The sequence below is a fragment of the Melanerpes formicivorus genome, unplaced genomic scaffold, assembly GCF_026170545.1.
Source record: "Melanerpes formicivorus ecotype bairdi unplaced genomic scaffold, bMelFor1.0.p_v2 SCAF_106, whole genome shotgun sequence".
Lineage (NCBI taxonomy): Eukaryota > Metazoa > Chordata > Aves > Piciformes > Picidae > Melanerpes > Melanerpes formicivorus.
Window position 1 is genome coordinate 663,794 of NW_027142458.1, and position 17,741 is coordinate 681,534.

The following is a 17,741-nucleotide window of genomic DNA, read 5'->3' on the forward strand; positions in this document are numbered from 1 at the left end:
CTGCCTGTAAATACTGTCAACATGACAGCCCCCGTGAGCCAAAGGAAGGGAATTTGCTATCTGATGGAAAACAAGCTCCAGGAGGAGCCAGCATCACAGCAGCAGGGCGTGGAGGGGGATCCCCAGGAGCTGGGGATGCTTCTCAGCCAGGGTGGATGGAGATAAGGGCTCGTGGGACCAGGGCAGATACATCTGCACCGTGCAGATGGTGACAGGGGCTGGAGGGCCACGCTGGCACACAGCCACAGGTTGCATCAAGGATGGAAGGGACCCTCAGAGGTCATCTGGTCCAACTGCCTTGCAGTCAGCAGGGACACTTCCAACTTGATCAGGCTGCCCAGGGCCACATCCTGAATGTGCCCAGGGATGGGGCCTCCACCACATCCCTGGGCAACCTGTTCCAGTATTTCACTGCCCTCATTGTGGAGAATTTCCTCCTAATGCCCAGCCTGAATCTGCCCTGCTCCAGTCTCAAGCCACTGCCCCTGTCCTTGCCTCCATCCATGGCTGTGTGTGGAGCAGAAGGGTCCCCTGGCATTCCACAGTATTCCCAGTGAGGGGAGGTATTCACTGGCACACTGGAGATAGGAAAGGATGGTGCCCAGGGCATGCATTCTACTCTGCTCTTGTGAGACCCCACCTGCAGTGCTGTCTGCAGCTCTGGAGCCCCCAGCCCAAGAAGGACATGGAACTCTTGGAGCAGGTCCAGAGGAGGCCACAAAGGTGATCAGGGGGCTGGAGCACCTCTGATAAGAGGACAGACTGAGAGAGCTGGTGCTGTTTATCCTGGGGAAGAGAAGGCTCCAGGGAGATCTTCCAGTACCTGAAAGGGCTACAGGAGAGCTGGGGAGGGACTGTTTAGAAGGGCCTGGGTGATAGCACAAGGGGCAATGGTTTGAACCTGGTTTAAATGAATGGTTTAAACTTGGTGGGATGAATCCCATGACTGGGATGTAGGCATAGATGGGTATAAACTCTTTAGGAAGGATAGGCAGGGAAGGAGAGGAGGAGGTGTTGCCCTCTATGTCAATAGCCAGTTGGAATCAGTGGAGCTCCACCTGGGGAGGGATGATGAGCTAGTTGAGAGTGTATGGGTCAAAATTAAAGGCAGGACAGGGGAAGAAGATATTACTGTGGGGGTCTCCTACAGGCCACCTGACCAGCAGATCCAAGCAGATGAGGCCCTCCATAGGCAAATAGAAGCAGCTTCCAGGTCACAGGCCCTGGTCCTCATGGGTGATTTCAACCACCCGGACATCTGCTGGAGGGACAACACAGCAAGGCACCAGCAATCCAGGATGTTCCTGGACTGCATAGAAGACAACTTCCTCCTCCAAATGGTGGAGGAACCAACAAGAAATGGTGCTATGCTGGACCTTGTTCTCACCAACAGGGAAGGGCTGGTAAGCAATGTGAGGCTCATAGACGGCCTTGGCTGCAGTGACCATGAAGCAGTTGAATTTAACATCCTCAGGGCAATCAGGAGGAAGTATTCCAAGCTCACGACCCTAGACTTTAGGCATGCAGATTTTGATCGCTTCAGGGATCTGCTAGCCAAAGTGTCGTGGGACAAAGCCCTGGAGGGAAGAGGGACCCAGGACAGCTGGTCAGTATTCAAGGACCACCTCCTCTGTGTCCAGGAGCTCTGTGTACCAACAAAGAGAAAAGCAGGTAAGAATGCTAGGAGGCCTGCCTGGATGGGCAAGGAGCTACTGGACACACTATTACTTAAAAGGAAACTCTACAGGAAGTGGAGGGAAGGACAGGTAGAACAGGGGGAATACAAGGAAGCTGCCCGAGCAGCAAGAGTCCTGGTTAGGAAAGCCAAAGCAGAGTTTGAGTTGAATCTAGCCAGGGAGATTAAAGGGAATACTAAGAACTTTTACAGGTATATTAATGGGAAGAAGAAGACTAGGGAAGGTGTGGGCCCCCTCAGAAAGGAAAATGGTGACATGGTCACAAGTGATGAGGAAAAGGCTGAGGTACTTAATAACTTCTTTACCTCAGGCTTCACTGCAAGGGCCTCTAGCCACACTCCTGATGTTATGGAAGTCAAAGCCAGGGACGGGGAGGAAGAACTGCCCATTGTAAGTGCAGATCAGGTTCGTGATCATCTGAAGAACCTGAAAGTGTTCAAGTCCATGGGACCCGACGGGTTACACCCACGGGTGCTGAGAGAACTGGCAGATGAGGTTGCTAAACCCCTCTCTATTATATTTCAAAAGTCCTGGCAGTCTGGTGAAGTCCCCACAGACTGGAAAAGGGGAAACATTGCCCCCATCTTCAAAAAGGGCAAGAAGGAGGAACCAGGGAACTACAGGCCAGTCAGTCTCACCTCTGTGCCTGGAAAGATCATGGAACAGATCCTCCTGGAGTCACTGCTCGCTCAAAAGAATAGTGAAGAGGTGATTGGGAACAGTCAGCATGGCTTTGCCAAGGGCAAATCCTGCCTGACCAACCTGGTGGCCTTCTATGAGCAGGTGACAAAATTAATAGATGAGGGGCGAGCAACTGATGTCGTTTACCTGGACCTGAGCAAAGCCTTCGACACTGTCCCGCACCACATCCTGGTCTCCAAACTGGTGACACATGGGTTTGATGGGTGGACCACTAGATGGATAAGGAACTGGCTTGATGGCCGCACCCAAAGAGTGGCTGTCAATGGCTCCATGTCCCAGTGGAGGCCAGTGACAAGTGGAGTCCCTCAGGGATCAGTCCTGGGACCTGTCTTATTCAACATCTTTGTGGGGGACATGGACAGTGGCATTGAGTGCACCCTCAGCAAGTTTGCTGATGACACCAAGCTGTGTGGTGCAGCAGACAGGCTGGAGGGAAGGGAGGCCATCCAGAGGGACCTTGACAGGCTGGAGAGGTGGGCACAAGCCAACCTCATGAAGTTCAATAAGAGCAAGTGCAGGGTCCTGCATCTGGGTCGAGGCAATCCCAGGCACAAATACAGGCTGGGCAGTGACTGGCTGGAGGGTAGCCCTGAGGAGAGAGACTTGGGGGTGCTGGTGGACAAAAAGCTCAACAGTAGCTCTCAGTGTGCACTTGCAGCCCGCAAAGCCAATCAGATCCTGGGCTGCATCAGGAGAAGTGTGGCTAGCAGGTCGAGGGAGGTGATCCTCCCCCTCTACTCAGCCCTGGTGAGACCCCACCTGGAGTACTGTGTCCAGTTCTGGAGCCCCTATTACAAGAGGGATGTGGAGGTGCTGGAACGTGTCCAGAGAAGGGCCACGAGGATGATCAGAGGGCTGGAGCACCTCTCCTATGAGGACAGACTGAAGGAGTTGGGGCTGTTCAGTCTGCAGAAGAGAAGGCTCCGAGGAGACCTAATTGTTGCCTTCCAGTATCTGAAGGGGGCCTACAGGAAGGCTGGGGAAGGACTTCTCAGGATATCAGGTAGTGATAGGACTAGGGGGAATGGAATGAAGCTGGAGGTGGGGAGATTCAGGCTAGATGTGAGGAGGAGGTTCTTCACCATGAGAGTGGTGAAACCCTGGAATGGGTTGTCCAGGGAGGTGGTCGAGGCCCCGTCCCTGGGGGTGTTTAAGAGCAGGCTGGATGAGGCTCTGTCCAGCCTGATCTAGTGTGGGGTGTCCCTGCCCATGGCAGGGGGGTTGGAACTAGATGATCCTTGTGGTCCCTTCCAACCCTGAATGAAACTATGAAACTATGAAACCTGGAGCAGGTTGGATTTAGGTTGGACATTAGGAAGAAGTTCTTTACTATGAGGGTGGTGGAACACTGTGACAGGTTGCCCAAAGAAGTTGTGGAGGCTCCAAGCCTGGATGTGTTCAAAGCCAGGTTGGATGGGGCCTTGAGCAGCCTGGTCTGCTGAAAGCTGCCCCTGCCCACGGCAGGGGGGTGGAACTAGGTGGTCTTTAAGGTCCCTTCCAGCCCAGCCCATTCTGTGATTGCATGATCACCATCCCTACCTGTGCTCCTGTGCCTTCAGAGAAGGTGTTGGCAGACTCCAGCAGTGGGAGGGGAGCTGGTGGCTGCTCAGGGATGTCCTTGGGTGAGGGGGAGCCCTGCACTGAGCCTGCCCATGGCTGGTCTCTCTGGGCTTGGGAAAGCAGACAGCTGCTGCAGCCTCCACCCCTCCACCCTGCTCCCCACAGCCAGCGGCCAGGAATGTCACATCTGCTCCTGGATCACACCCAAGCCCTCCTGCTTCCCAGCCCAGGCTGTGCCACTGATCCCAGGGAGAGGGAAATCTCGAGCTGCAGCTCAAGAGGGAGCTGGGACAGGAGCAGCCTGGGCTGGGCTGGGCTGTGCTGAGCCAGGAGTAGGCTGACAGCCTGGCCTGTGACTTGGCAAAGGCACCAAAGCCTTGGGGAGCTGTGGGGATGGCCAGGAGCTTGGGGTCCTGAAGGGTTAACTGGGCATAACTTGGGAATTCTGGACTGGGAATGTGAAGACTGAGAGGTGCTGGAGGTCAAGAGGTGCTTGGTGAGGTTCTCCTTCAGCCTCTTCACCTCGTTGTGCACTACTGGACTTAGAGGAAGCCTCTCCAGACCCGGTGTTTGTAAAGCTCTTGAGGTGTCCTTGGGCTCTCCAGCAGCATAAGCACAACAGTGACACTTTGCACAGTTGGACATGGAATCATTTTGGTTGGAAGAGAGCTTTAAGATCACCCAGTCCAACTGTTTACCCATCTCTGTCAGGTCACTGCTGAACCATGGCCCTCAGCACCACATCTGCATGGCTTTGAAACCCCTCCAGGGATGGGGATTCCACCACTGCCCTGGGCAGCCTGGGCCAAGGCTTGTCAACCCTTATGGGGGAAGAAATTGCTCTTCATGTCCATCTTAGACCTCCCGTGGTACAACTCCAGGCTGTTTCCTCTTGTCCTGTCACTTGTTCCTTGGGAGAAGAGACCAACCCCTGCGTGGCTCCAACCTCCCTTCGGGGGGTTGTAGAGACCCAGAAGGTCTCCCCTGAGTCTCTTAGAGACATGGCTCTTGGGAGAACTGCCTTGGGAACAAGCAGTCAGCCTGTGCTGCCCTACCCTAGACAACTGCCCATGCAGAAGTCTCTCAGCTGACATCAAAGGAGCCAGCAAACGATAGGCATCATCTAATGGTTGCCTCTCCCCTGCCTTCTGACTCGCTGCTGCAGGTTGTCATTCGCAGCCTGGGGATCCTTATCTTGTGGGACACCGTCAGGATGGGCAGCAGCAGCAGCAGCAGCAATCCTGCCTCTGGGATCTGAGTTCTCCAGATAAGGTTGGATGTGGTGACACTGCAAAAGCTGCAGAGCATCCTGCTGGTGAAACAATGGCATTTCAAGAGCTCGGGTGGGGAGAAGTGACCTCCTCAAGTGTGCTTCCCTCATGAGTGTGCTCAGGCAGGGGCTGGTGGATGCAGGAGAGGATGTGGTGCAGCATGAGGACCTGTCTGGGGTGGATGCTGTGGCAGTGTGAGGCAGCCCTGTCCACTCTTCCCGACAGAGGTGGCTGGTCCTGAGTTCCAGTGGCTCACCTCGTCCTGTGTGCCCTGCTGTGTCCTTTGGTGCATGGTGATTCACTGCGGCTTTGGGGGCCAAAGAGGACTTGGAGGGGGAATGCTTGTGGATAAGCCTGGCCCCAGGAATTCACACAGAGCAGCTGAAGCAGCTGCAGCCCCTTTGCCTTGGCTTGCCCAAGCCCTCTGAGGTGGTTGATGTTTGCTTTCTCTTCCTCCCCAGAATGCCATGAACCTGCCTCCCGACAAAGCCCGGCTCCTGCGGCAGTACGACAATGAGAAGAAGTGGGAGCTCATCTGTGACCAGGTAAGGGACATCTGCAGGGCTCGTTGACAGCACCACCTGGCCTCCAGCAGCAGGGTCCCTGGGCTTAGAAAGGGACCCAACAGCTGCAGACACTCATCTCAGAGGTTCATAGAACGGTTTGGGTTGGAAGGGACCTTAAAGGTCATCCAAGTTCCACCCCCCTGCCACGGGCAGGGACACCTTCCACTGGGGCAGGTTGCTCAAGGCCTCATCCAACCTGGCCTTGAACACCTCCAGCAACCTTTTCCAGTATCTCACCACCCTTTCTGTGGCCTTATGCTCCATCATTGATAACAGCTCATGGAAGTCTCACAGTAATGATCCACAGAGGGGAGATTAGGAAGAAATTCTTTGCAGTGAGGGTGGTGAGACACTGCAACAGGTTGCCCAGGGAGGTCATGGATGCCTTCTCCCTGGAGATGTTCAAGGCCAGCTGGGATGAGGCCTTGCACAACCTGGGCCAGTGGAAGGTGTCCCTCCCCCTGGCAGGGAGGTTAGAACTGGATGATCTTTGAGGTCCCTTCAACTCAAACCATTCTGTGGTTTCTTTCCCTTCTGATGCTCCCTTCTGCCCCTTTGCCTTGGGCAGTTGCACAGCACAAACTGGAAGGGACTGACTTGCAGTCACCCCTAGGTAGGTGCTTTGAGTTTGGTCTGTGATGGCCTGTGTACTATGAACAAATGGTCTTGATCTAGTCAGTACTTGCCTTTCCACACCATGAGCTGTTGTCCCAGCTGGCTGTAGCTGTCACCTTCAGAGAGAGGCAAATGGTGATGCAGCCTGAACTCCTCTTCACCTCAAAGCTGAGCAGCAGCCTGGGATTAAGCAGCACCATATGCTGAGGCATCTCTTGTGTGTGAGCTCTGCTCTGGTGTGCAGGCCTGGCAGCAGTGGAGAACAATTAACAGGTTGGCCTTGCCCTGACAAATGAGAAGAAAAGAAATGCTTGTTTAGAGCAGAGGAAGTTCCAAAGGTGGGATGTGCACTTGGGAGCCAGCAGCACCCCCAGGTTCTGCCACAACCAGTGCACCCTCACTCGTTTGCAGATGACACCACATTGGGTGGCAGTGGGAGGAAGGCTGCTGGAGGGGAGGAAGGCTCTGCAGAGGGATCTGGCCAGCTTGGATCCGTGGGCCAAAGCCAACAGGATGAGGTTTAACAAAGCCTAGTGCTGGGTCCTGCACTTGGCTCCCAATAACCCCATGGAGGCTCCAGGCTTGGGGCAGAGTGGCTGGCAAAGTTGTAAGGCAAAAAGGGGCCTGAGGCTGCTGGTTGACAGTGTCTGCAGATGAGCCAGCAGTGTGCCTAGGTGGCCAAGAAGGCCAGCAGCATCCTGGCCTGGGTCAGCAATGGTGTGGCCAGCAGGAGGAGGGCAGGGATTGTGCCCCTGTGCTGGGCACTGGTGAGGCCACAGCTCCAATCCTGGGGTCAGTTTTGGGCTCCTCACTCCAAGAAGCACTTTGAGGGGCTGGGGAGTGTCCAGAGAAGGGCAACACAGCGGTACCAAGGTGAGAGCTTGGCAGGAGGCAGAGGCATGCTTGTGAGGTCAGGGATGTCTTAGTAAGTGCTTTTGTGGGGCAGTTCCTGTGCAGCCATTACAGTGGGGGAGCATCTGACAAAATCCAAGTGCCCTACACTGAAGCTGAATAAAGAATTACTGGGCTTGTCCATGAGTGACTTTGCTTCTTGACCTTGAGGGGGCTGGAGGCCTGGAGCAGGCTGCCCAGAGAGGTTGTGGAGTCTCCTTCTCTGGAGAGCTTCCAAACCTGCCTGTACAGCATGCTCCTCATGAGCTAGCAATGTATCCTCATCAACAAGAAAGCTATCGGCCTTCTGGGGTGCAGTCAGAAGAGTGTGACCAGCAGGTCAAGGGATGTCCTCCAGCCCCCCTACTCTGCCCTAGGGAGATCACATCTGGACTGCTGTGTCTAGTTCTGGGCTCCCCAGTTCCAGAGAGACAGGGAACTACTAGAGAGAGTCCAGCAAAGGCTGCAAAGATTCTGAGGGGACCTGGAGCTTCTCTGTGAGGAGGAAAGGTTGAGAGACCTGGGCCTGTGAAGCCTGGAGAAGAGCAGCCCCAGAGGAAATCTGATCAATCTGAGCAAGAGCTAAAGGAGCTGTGGGGGGCAAGAGGCTGGGGCCAGTGACAGGACAAGGGGCAGTGGGCACAAAGTGGAACCCAGGAGGTTCCATCTGAAGATGAGGAGAAACCTGTTTGGTGTGAGGGTGCTGGAGGCAGGAACAGGCTGCCCAGAGAGGTTGTGAAGTCTCCTCTGGAGAGCTTCCAAGCTGGGCAAGCTGCTGTGAGTGCCTCTGCTTTAGCAGGGGGGTTGGCCTGGATGATCTCCAGAGGTCCCTTCCAACCCCCTCTGTGCTGGCATTCCGGGGTGAGTTTTCTGTGCAGGCAATGCACAGTGCTGAGCTGTTGGGAGTTTCACTGTGGTGGGACACAGAACAAGTGAGGAGGCTGCTGTGATGATGTGCTTGGTGGTTGATGTCTCAGGAGGCAGGCAGAAGCGTGAGCTTTGTGCAGTGAGTCAGCAGCGGGGCAGGCAGAAGCGCTGAGCTCACAGCCTGGCTGTGCAGAGCCTCACCGGGGAGCAGGGCCACCCTTTCCCAACCTGCAGCTGCTGCTGATTCACCCCCTGGGCTCCACGGTGAGGTAGGAGGGACGAGGAGATGGAAAGGCAGCCACGGAAATTGGCCATCAGGAGTAATCCTGAGATCTTAATAGGTCCTTTTCCAACACTTGGGGCCACCCCCGGGCTGGGATGAGTCTGCTTCCCATCCTGGGAGAGGTGGAGCAGCAGCACAGGGCTGCTGTAAGCAGCACTGTGAGGATCCCAAAGGGACAAAAGGTGACAGTGCACCACAGTATCACAGTATCACCAAGGTTGGAAGGGACCTCAAAGATCATCCAGTCCAACCTGTCACCACAGACCTCATGGCTAGACCATGGCACCAAGTGCCACATCCAGTCCCCTCTTGAACACCTCCAGGGATGGTGACTCCACCTCCTCCCTGGGCAGCACATCCCAATGGCCAATCTCTCTGTCTGGGAAGAACTTTCTCCTCTCCTCTAGCCTAAACTTCCCCTGGCACAACTTGAGACTGTGTCCCTTTTCCAGGGTCCAGCCACTCATGTGGTGCTTCAGGATATCCCTAGTGGGCATCGTAGTTGGGTTATGGTTGGACTTGGTCACAGATCACAGGATGTTAGGGGTTGGAAGGGACCTCTGAAGGTTACAGGATCACAGGATGTTAGGGGTTGGAAGGGACCTCTGAAAGTCATCAAGTCCAACCCCCCTGCCAGAGCAGGAGCATAGGATCCAGCACAGGTCACACAGGAACACATCCAGATGGGGCTGGAAAGGCTCCAGAGGAGGAGACTCCACAACCCCTCTGGGCAGCCTGCTCCAGTGCTCTGTGACCCTTCCAGTGCAGAAGTTCCTCCTCATGTTGAGGTGGAACCTCCTGTGCTGGAGTTTATATCCATTGCCCCTTGTCCCATCCCAAGGTGCAAGTGAGCAGAGCCTGGCCCCTCCCTGTTGATCCCCAGCCCTCAGATATTGATAACCATTGATTAAATCCCCTCTCAGTCTTCTTCTCCAGACTAATCAGCCCCAGGGCTCTCAGCCTCTCCTCACAGGGCAGTGCTGCAGTCCCTTCAGCATCCTGGTTGCTCTCTGTTGGACTTTCTCCAGCAGATCCCTGTCCCTCTGGAACTGGGGAGCCCAGAACTGGATGCAATATTCCAGGTGAGGTCTCAGCAGGGCAGGATGGAGGGGGAGGAGAACCTCCCTGGATCTGCTGGGCACACTCCTTTGAGTGCACTCCAGGATCCCCTTGGTCTTCTTGGCATCTTAAAGTTCTTTTCCAACCCTAATGATTGTGTGATTGTGTGGGGAGATGCTTGGTCAGTGATGCCAGGATGAGTGGGGTGATTCTCCCCCACTACTCCACTCTGGTGGGACCCCACGTGGAACACTGCATCCAGTTCTGGTGCCCTCAAGACAAGAAGGTCATGGAGCTGCTGGAGCAGGCCCAGAGGAGGCTGTGAATCAGTGAGCTGGAAAACATCCCCTGTAGGGACAGGCTGCTGGAGCTGTTCAGCCTACAGAAGAGAAGGCTCCAAAGAGACCTTAGAGCAGCCTGCCAGTACCTGAAGGGGGCTACAGGAGAGCTGGGGAGGGGCTTTTGACAAGGGCTTGGAGTGACAGGATGAGGGCAATGGCTTTGAGCTGGAAGAGGGGAGATTGAGACTGGAGGGTAGGAAGAAATTCTTTGCAGTGAGGGTAGTGAGACACTGGAACAGGTTGCCCAGGGAGGTTGTGGATCCCTGGAGGTGTTCAAGGACAAATTGGACCAATTGGAAGAGGCTTTGATCAAGCTGGAAGGTGTCCCTGCCCGTGGCAAAGGGGCTGGAACTAGATCATAGCATGGTTTGGGTTGGAAGGGATCATCAAAGATGATCTTTAAGGTCCCTTCCAACCCAACCCATTCGGTGATTTCAAGGGCTGAGTGTCTGTCATCAGCTCTCCTGATGGGTGCTTGCCAGCCCCTGTGAATGAGAGCAGCATGGAGCAGGTGTCTGTCAAAGCACCAAAAGGCAGCAGATGGGCTGTGAAATACTTCTGTCTGTCCACCTAATTCTGGGCTGTGGCTGAAAGCACTTCCAGGAACAGAGCTGGTAGGGAATCCATGTTTTCAGTCAGGATGCAAATGTTGTCTGCTGTTTGCTCTTGTCATCACCCCTTTACACCGCTTTCATCCCTTTTTGCCTAGTGAAGGAGGAGTTAACAATCACAGCTTGAGGTAGTTAACTCTTCCCCTCCTGTGCTGGTGTTGAACTGCTGTCTGAAAGGAAGAAAAATGGCCAGAGGTTGCTCTTAAATGGTGTTTCCTAAACAGGCTCTGAAGCAGCATCTGGAATGGTGGGGGTTGGAAGGGGACCTCTGGAGATCATCCACTCCAACCCCCCTGCTACACCAGGGGCACCCACAGCAGCTTGCCCAGCAGCACAATGGCCAGGTGGGGTTGGAAGCTCTCCAGAGAAGAAGAGAAGAGTGAGAGGAGATCTTGTTAAGGTCTATAAAGAGCTGGGTTGGGGTCAAGAAGGGGCCCACTCTCTTCTTGGTAGTGTCCTGTGATAGCACAAGGGGCAATGGATACAAACTGGAAGCCAGGAGGCTTCATCTGCAGAGGAGGAGAAAGTTGTTTGGTGTGAGGGTGCTGGAGGCCTGGAGCAGGCTGCCCAGAGAGGTTGTGGAGTCTCCTTCTCTGGAGAGCTTCCAACCTTGGAACTGGATGATGAGGAGTAGCTGGGAGACCTGGGGACAGCCCAGCTGTCTCCCAGCTACTCCTCATCCTCCAGTTCCTTCATCGTCCTTGTAGTCTCTGCTGGACTCTCTCCATCAGTTCCCTGTCTCTCTTGAAGTGGAGAAGCCAGAACTGCCCACCATACTCCACAAGTCGTCTCAGAAGGGCAGAGTAGAGGGGAAGGAGAACTTCCCTTGGCACTGTTCTGAATGCACCCCAGGAGACCATCATTCATGGCCTTAGCCTCAAGGGCATGTTGCTGGGCCATGGATAGCTTACTGTCCACCACAACTTCAAGGTCCTTCTCCATGGAGCTGCTTCTCAGCTCTTTGACTGCGAAAGGAAAGAATTTGTTCTCCATGAGGGTGGTGAGAGGCTGGCACAGGTTGCCCAGGGAGGTGGTGGAAGCCTCATGCCTGGAGGTGTTTGCAGCCAGGCTGGATGTGGCTGTGAGCAACCTGCTGTAGTGTGAGGTGTCCCTGGCCATGGCAGGGAGGTTGGAACTGGCTGAGCCTTGAGGTCCCTTCCAGCCCTGACAGTTCTGTGATTCTAAATATTTAAAGGGAGAGCATTTGGCCCCCAAAAGGAGCTTTAACTTCTGCAGAAATGAGAGCAACTAAAGTGAGGAAGCTACCAGTCCCTTGGTGATGGTAGTGATGATGATGATGATCTGCCATGAGGAGGGTTGTGTGTGAGTTGTTGTAAGTGGCTGGGCTGGTTGTGTAGGACTCATCCTGTGTGGTGTTTTCTCTTCCTTTATCTGTAAGTAAACCTTGGAGGTCATAGAATCAGAGAATTGTTTGGGTTGGAAAAAAACTCTGAGATCATGGAGTCCAACCAGCAACCCAACCCCACCTCGGCCATGAAACCATGGCCCCAGGTGCCATGGCCCCTGAACACCTCCAGGGATGGAGACTCCACCACCTCCCTGGGCAGCCTGTTCCAGTGCCTGACTACTCTTGTCATCAAAGTGTTGGTGCTGGTGTTGTGAGTGCTTGCTCCCTACCTCTCTGGCTTACCCTAGGAGGCCTTCAAGGAAGAGGAGAATAGCAAACCCAGTAAACCTTTGGCCCATCCTGAGAGGGCCAAATTGTGGTCACCCTGGGTTGAGTGTTGGCAAGGCTCCAGGTAGCCTCTTCCTCACCAATTGTGGCATGCTGAGCTGCTCTTTTAGCTTCCCAGCTGCCTGCAGAGCTGTGTGTGGTGGTGTTCTGGGGCTCTTCATCCAGCTGCATGTCAAAAGGTCTTGCAGAGGTGGTACAGACGTTGAGGGAAGTGGTTGGGGACATCTTACAAAGTTCTTCATTGCCCTCTAATGGCAAATTGTGGCAGGATTATCACCATGGCATCACCTTTGGAGACAGTGGGGATGTGAGTGGGGAGAAAGGAATTAAGAGACCTGAGATGTGGTTTACATCCAAAATGCCACCACTGAGGCATCTGTAGAACTCCTTCCTAATGAAGCTCCAAGAGAAGGCAGGTGCTGGCTGTTTCACAGGCTGCTGGGCAGCATGGAGCTCACCAGGATGATAATAGGATTCTCCAGCAGCCTCCTGGGTGAAGATGAGGAGAAAGTTGTTTGGTGTGAGGGTGCTGGAGGCCTGGAGCAGGCTGCCCAGAGAGGTTGTGGAGTCTCCTTCTCTGGAGAGCTTTCAAACCCAGCTGGCCATTGTGCTGCTGGGTAAGCTGCTGTGAGTGCCTCTGCTTTAGCAGGGGGGCTGGACTGGATGATCTCCAGAGGTGCCTTCTAAGCCCCACCATGCTGGGATTCTGTGAAGAGTTCTTGTGGAGCCTCATTAGCCTGGGACTGTACTATCAGGAGGATCTGGCTCCTGACATACCTGCAATGTGCAGATGGAAGCTCTCCAGACAAGGAGACTCCACACCTCTCTGGGCAGCCTGCTCCAGGGCACCAGTACTCTCACACCAGAAAATTTTCTCCTTCAGATGCAACCTCCTGGCTTCCACTTTGTGCCCACTGCCCCTTGTCCTGTCCCTGGGCACCACTGACAAGAGTCTGGCCCCAGCCTCTTGCCCCCCACAGCTCCTTTAGCTCTTGCTGAGCATTGCTCAGATCCCCTCTGGAGCTGCTCTTCTCCAGGCTCCCCAGCCCCAGGGCTCTCAGCCTTTCCTCCTCACAGAGCTGTTCTTGCATCTATTCCTCCTTTTCTTGGAGGCTCTCTCTTGCAGATGTAGCTCTGCTATGTTTAGCCTAATCCTCCAGAGAAGCTATTTTACCCTTTCTGGGTTTATTTCTCCTCCTTACTAATCAGCCATCATCTGCTGGCGTGACAGGAGCTTTGCCTAGCTGCCACTTCTAATACTCTGAACTCTTCCCAATGAAATGCTTGAGGAGGCTCAAGGAGCACATTTAGCAGGCTGGGCTGGGGATCCTGTGTGGTATTGTTTGTTTTCTTAAAGCCTAGCTGGTAATTATGGATTTATGCAATGATCTGCACTGCAACTCCCATTACCAAATGATGAATTACTTGGGGTTGAAAGAGCCTAAAGACATTATCCATGAACAGCAGATACCAGCAACGCTCTTCCCTGACTTGTAACCAAGAGCCACTTGTGGTGAGCATCTGCTAGTCCTGGAAACATTTTGATCAGCCCTGAAAGTGCTTTGTTGTGTTGGTTGCTATTTTTTCCCTGCTCTGGAAAGCCAGGAGGGACTAGCCTGTAAGGTAGCCCTTTCCTTGCTATGAGGAAGCCAAGTAGATGATCAGAGGCTTGTACAAGGACAGGCTGGGAGAGTTTGGACCCAAAGGGAAGGCTCCAGAAAGAGCTGTATTTGAAGACCTGAAGGGGTCTGACAGGAAGGCTGGGGAGGGACCCCTTGTCCTTTCACAGCAGACCCTGCTCAAAAGTCTGCCCCCAGCTTTCTGCTCAGCCCTTGAAGCACTGCAAGGCCACCAGAAGGTCTCCCTGCAGCCTTCTCTTCTCCAGGCTGAACAAGCCCAACTCTCTCAGCCTGGCCTCACAGCAGAGGGCTTGCAGCCCTTTGGTCCTACTCGAGAACCATGTCTGAGGCACTGCTGCTCCCTTGGATACCACCCATCAATATGGAGTTAAAAGCTCCTGCTTCTCCTGTCTACTCCTCCTCTGCTCTTCTGGCAGCCCAGGATCCCTCACTGGCCAAAGCTGCCCTCACAGTTTGGAGTCACACAGCGAGGGTTTTAGCACCACTTGAAGGAGGAGGTTGGGGATTTTTAAACCACACACATGCAAAGTTTTAAACCTCTGTTTGAGTCTCCAAACTTCACCAAGCAGACAAGTGTAAGAATCCAGTGGGTGACATCAGGCCTGGGGCTCGGTGGCTTCCCCTCCCAGTCGCCCCCGGACTGGGCTGTTCAGACACAACAAAGCTAATAAATCCCAGTGAAATCCATTTTATCTCCAGGACATGACTCACAGAGCACCAGCCCTGGCTGCAGCCCTCACAGGAGAGAGGCTCAGACCAGCAATCACTCGACCCTGCCTTTGTCAGCCACCTCCAGAGCAAACCAACTGTGATGGCCAAGGACAAAAGGCCCTTTCTCGTGGCAAAAGGCACAGAGGAGTGATGCTGCAAGCCAGAACCACAGACACAGGGAGAGAAGCTTGAGAAGAGAAAGGTCCTGGTCCTCAGCACCTCCCTTTCTTGTCATAAATAATGAGAATTCAGGGGAAAAAAACACAACACTGCTCCTCTGCTGCTTTTACCAGCAATCTCACAGACTCCCAGTGTGGTGGGGCTTGGAAAGGACCTCTGGAGAACATCCACTCCAACCCCCCCTGCTACACCAGGGGCACCCACAGCAGCTTGCCCAGCAGCACAATGGCCAGCTGGCTTTGCAAGCTCTCCGGGGAAGGAGACTCCACAAGCAGCCTGCTCCAGGCCTCCAGCACCCTCACACCAAACAACTTTCTCCTCTTCATAGAATCACAGAATCAATAAGGTTGGAAAAGACTTCAGGGATCATCAAGTCCAACCTGTCACCCAACACCTCATGACTACTAAACCATGGCTTCAAGTGCCACATCCAGTCCCCTCTTGAACACCTCCAGGGATGGTGACTCCACCACCTCCCTGGGCAGCACATCCCAAGGGCCAATCTCTCTTGCTGGGAAGAACTTCTTCCTAACCTCCAGCCTAACCCTCCCTTGGCACAGCTTGAGACTGTGTCCTCTTGTTCTGGTGCTGGTTGCCTGGGAGAAGAGACCAACCCCCACCTGGCTACAACCTCCCTTCAGGGAGTTGGAGAGAGCAAGAAAGTCTGCCCTGAGCCTCCTCTCCTCCAGGTTGCACAACCCCAGCTCCCTCAGCCTCTCCTCACAGGGCTGTGCTCCAGACCCCTCCCCAGCCTCCTTGCCCTTCTCTGGACATGTTCAAGTCTCTCAATGTCCTTCTTAAACTGAGGGTCCCAGAACTGGACAAGGTCCAGATGGAGCCTCCTGGGTTCCACTTTGTGCCCACTGCCCCTTGTCTTGTCTCTGGGCACCACTGACAAGAGTCTGGCCCCAGCCTCCTGTCCTCCACCCTTCAGCTATTGATAAGGATGGAGCAGGACTTTGGCCAAAGAGGAGTTGGCAACCAAGAACTTTTGATTTGCTGGTTTTGAGATTTACAGATTGCATCAGGTTGGAAGGGGCCCTCAATGGCCATCTTGCCCAACCCCCCTGCAGTCAGCAGGGACACCTCCAAGTACATCAGGCTGCCCAGGACCGCATTAAGTCTGATCTTTAGCGTCTCCAGGGACAAGGCCTCAACCACATCCCTGGGCAACCTATTGCAGTATTTTACCACCCTCAATGTGAAGAACTTCCTCCTTAGATCACCAGGAGATGCCAATTCCCAGGCCTGTGTTTGCCCCAAGCATGTGAGGCTGCATGGAAACCCAATCCAGTTGTGGAAGAGCAAAGCCCTGTCTGCTGCCCGCCTTGCAGAGCTCTCTGCTGGGGCTGCTTCACCACGGGGCAGCTCTTTGAGTTCACTTCTTTTTTCCCCCTTGCTGACCACAATGAAATACTTCTTCTTTTACAGCAGGCTAATAACAGGAACAAGGTGTTTTGCTGGGGTTCTTTTTTTTGGTGTCCAGACATGATGTTCTGGTCACTGGGCAGGAGTCTCCTATTCATTAGGAAAGAACTTGCAGCTAATGGAGTCACAATTGCATCCTGCCCTCATAAACAGGGAGGTTTCAGATAACTCTGGATGAAATGTGAAATTGCAGGAGGAAATTGTTCTGAGGTCTTTCCTCAAGGGAAAGGGCTGAAAGAGCTGAGAAGTCTTCCAAGATACAAATAGTCTCAGAAGGTTGGGTAATGCTCTTAACAGGTTTGGACACGGCACGCTGCTCGCACAACAGCTCCCCTTTTGTGGCAGCTTTTGGAGGCTACGGTTCAAGCTGGCTGTGGAATGGGCAAAGCAAGCATCAGAGAGTTGTTTGGCTTGGAAAAGCCCTCTAAGATCATGGAGTCCAACCAGCAACCCAACCCAAACCGTGGCCATGAAACCATGGCCCCGAGTGCCATGGCCACAGGTTGCTTGAACACCTCCAGGGATGGTGACTCCACCACCTCCCTGGGCAGCCTGTTCCAGTGCCTGGCCACGCTTGTCATCTAAGTGCTGGTGCTGGTGTTCTGAGTGCTTGCTCCCTACCTCTCTGGCTTACCCTAGGAGGCCTTCAAGGAAGAGGAGAATAGCAAACCCAGTAAACCTTTTGCCCATCCTGGAGAGGGCCAAGTTGTGGTCACCCTGGGTTGAGTGTTGGCAGAGCTCTGGGTATCAGTGTTTCTTGATCACCTCCAGGGACAGTGACTCCACCACCTCCCCAGGCAGCCTGATCCAATGACTGAGTAACATCAAGCAGCTCTCACAGCACAAACTTTGCAGGCCATGCTGGAGGTCCCTCAGCTCTGCCCTCCTGCTGAAGGAAACTCTCCAAGTGTTGGGAGCTGTGGGTGGCTGGGATGAACTCAACCACCAGTGTTCTCCCCATCCAAGTGCTGCTGGCTGAAAATGGTGCAGGGAGCTGCTCCCTAGTGTGTTAGTGCTCAAGATGACAGTAAGTTTTTGATCTGTGTGGAGAGTAGGCAGGCTCTGCAGAGGGTCTGGCCAGGCTGGATCCGTGGGCCAAAGCCAGTGGGATGAGGTTCAACAAGGCCAAGTGCTGGATCCTGCACTTGGCTCACAACAAGCCCAGGAATGCTCCAGGCTTGGGGCAGAGTGGCTGGAAACTGCCCAGCAGAAAAGGACTTTGGAGTATTGGTCAGTGGCTGGCTGAAAATGAGCCAGCAGTGTGCCCAGGTGGCCAAGAAGGCCACCAGCATCCTGGCCTGGATCAGCAATGGTGTGGCCAGCAGGACCAGGGAGATTGTCGCCCCTGTACTGAGCACTGGTGAGGCCACACATTGAATACTGGGTTCAGATTTGGGTCCCACACTTCAAGAAGGACATTGAGTGGCTGGAGCAGGTCCAGAGAAGGGCAGCAAAGCTGGGGAAGGGTCTGGAGAGCAGGGCTGCTGAGGAGTAGCTCAGGAAACTGGGGGTGCTCAGCCTGGAGATAAGGAGCCTGAGGGGAGAGCTCATTGCTCTCTACAGCTCCCTGAAAGGAGGCTGGAGCCAGGTGGGGTTTGGTCTCTTCTCCCAAGGAACAAGTGA

General features: G+C 54.2%; 1 protein-coding gene across 1 annotated transcript in view; it reads left to right on the forward strand.

Moving 5' to 3' along the window:
* The window catches only part of FMNL2 (formin like 2), a 203,173-nt gene that overhangs the window by 104,568 nt on the left and 80,864 nt on the right, over positions 1–17,741 (forward strand). The window contains 1 exon segment of the mRNA XM_068166785.1: positions 5,692–5,775. Coding sequence (XP_068022886.1) covers positions 5,692–5,775 — 84 coding nt within the window.